Below are 2,022 nucleotides of genomic sequence, written 5' to 3'. Positions count from 1 at the left end.
GCGCTTAGCATTAGTAAGCAAACGAGGGTGGACCTGAATTTCTGCCTTACGCTCTCTCCCTCATCTCTCAGCGGGCCTCCGCGGGGCGTGCTCCTGGGTTCCCCCTCAGATGGCACACCCTCTGCGTCATCACCCCTCACACCCCTGACGCAACGTCTTTCTAAGACACAGTCCAGTAGCATCATCCCTACGGTCAAAACCATCGCCGGCTCCCCTCAGGCCTCTGACCGACTCCAGCGCTCAGAGCGGCGCCATCTTTCCGGGTGCAGGGCCTACGTGACCTATTTATTTATCTCTGTATTCCCATTACTTTGATGCTGGGTAGATAGTAGGCACTTAATATGTGGTTTTGAAAAAGAAAAGAAAATGAATGAATGAATGCATGTCGAATGCGAATGGAAGAAGCCCAGAGTCATATTAGGATGGAATGAAGAAATGACTTTTCGACATGGTTTCGAAAGATGGTAGGTTCCAGTTTTTAAAAAAATTCACATTGATTTTGTCGCATGCTCTCCTGAGACAGCCCACAGCTACTTACGTTTATCTTCATATAAAGTCTTGGACTTCAGGTAGACCTCCGAGGGGTCCAGCTTGGGGGACCCGGACCGGACGATGCTGGGTGGGAAGGGCAGAGGCTGCGGCACGGGCTCATTCACGGCCTCTGAGCTTCCCGAATGCTCCTTTTTATCCATTTTCTGCAATGGAGAAGGGCTTTACTTAGTGTTCTAAACAGCCAGATGGCTGATGAGTTCATAAAACGGTTGTCTAAACCGGGCATGTCAACTGATGGTGGCTGTCGAGGGGCCGGTCGACACAGTTCACCACCATTAGAAAAGGGTCGCAGGATGTCAACAGCGAGGCCTTGGGTAGCCCTGGCCGAGCCCTCCTGCCCTGTCCTGCACCCGGACACACGCTGCCTGGAGAGGAAGGGAGACCGGGGGCAGGGAAGCAGGGGAGAGACAGAAAGTTCTCGAGGAACTCCCCTCCCCACTCACTGGACCCAGTGCCCAGGGACGACGTTGAGGATGATATTCTTTCTACGCGACTGGACAGGAAGTGCTAACTAACTCCGCGGGGAAGTCGGCTCTGTGGGAGCCTCCGTGGCCGATTCAAGCGTCCGAAGCAGAGACGCGCCCCTGCCAGGCCGGCAGACGGGGAACTGGAGGAGGACATGCCACGCTCCCCCATTCAGACGGAACTTGCGCTAAATAATAGCCAAGCGAAATGAGCTCTTTAATAACATCCTAAAAATGAAGCCCCATGAGCAGCCTAAGCAGTAAGTATGGTTCTGAGAACAGCGTGTCCTGAATTACTGTGAGGAGAGGGGGTGGGAGATGAAATAATCCACCCTGGTGGGCTGCAGGGGCACCGTCTGTCGGGGGGCAGTGCAGGGCCTGCCCTGCAAGGTGAGGGACCCTTCGCTGGCCCGGACCAGGCAGATGGCGGGGGAGGTGCGGACAGCCCCCCCACCGCCGCCCCAGGCGCCTGGGATTCTGTCCGAGCCGTGGGGTCACTGGAGACCTCCCTCAGCTCTGAAGCGTTAGGGTCACCGCGCGGCACCAGCATCCATTACGAAGCAGATACAGAAGCACAGGGTGGCCAATGATTCCTGGAGGAACCAGAGGAATGCAGGAAACAGTGCAATTTTAACTGAACAGGAAAAAACGAATTCTGAGCACACCGGGCCCGAGTGGCGCAGTCTCTGTGAAAGGGCAGAGTTCCTTTCCTTTAGATCCACAGAACAGCAGGTTTGCCGAGGACCCCACAGGCGGGTGAGGGAAGATCCACCCCTTTCACCTCCGATGGCCTGTCCTTTAGCAGCCCCTGGTTTATGGTTCAGCACGACCCCCTCTCCCTCCTGAGAGGACAGACTCCAACACAAGCGAACGAAACGAATTCAGATTCACAATGAAGTGTCTGTGCGTCCACACCCACACCATCGCGGCTACACTCGTGCTGCCAGTGAGCGGCCACACGGTGCGCCTGGCACGGCGTCCGCAGCATTATTTGGTGCCTCCTTTT

The 2,022-nt window shown here is 55.7% G+C and overlaps 1 protein-coding gene across 1 annotated transcript in view; it reads right to left on the bottom strand.

The window, feature by feature from the left end:
• The window catches only part of MAGI3 (membrane associated guanylate kinase, WW and PDZ domain containing 3), a 162,885-nt gene that overhangs the window by 20,203 nt on the left and 140,660 nt on the right, over positions 1–2,022 (bottom strand). The window contains exon 13 of the mRNA XM_006763140.1: positions 539–695. Within this exon, the coding sequence (XP_006763203.1) occupies positions 539–695 (157 nt within the window). The remainder of the gene's footprint in view (positions 1–538; positions 696–2,022) is intronic.

This window comes from Myotis davidii, unplaced genomic scaffold (genome assembly GCF_000327345.1).
Source record: "Myotis davidii unplaced genomic scaffold, ASM32734v1 scaffold217, whole genome shotgun sequence".
Taxonomy (NCBI): Eukaryota; Metazoa; Chordata; class Mammalia; order Chiroptera; family Vespertilionidae; genus Myotis; species Myotis davidii.
This window is presented reverse-complemented; position numbering and strand designations above follow the sequence as displayed.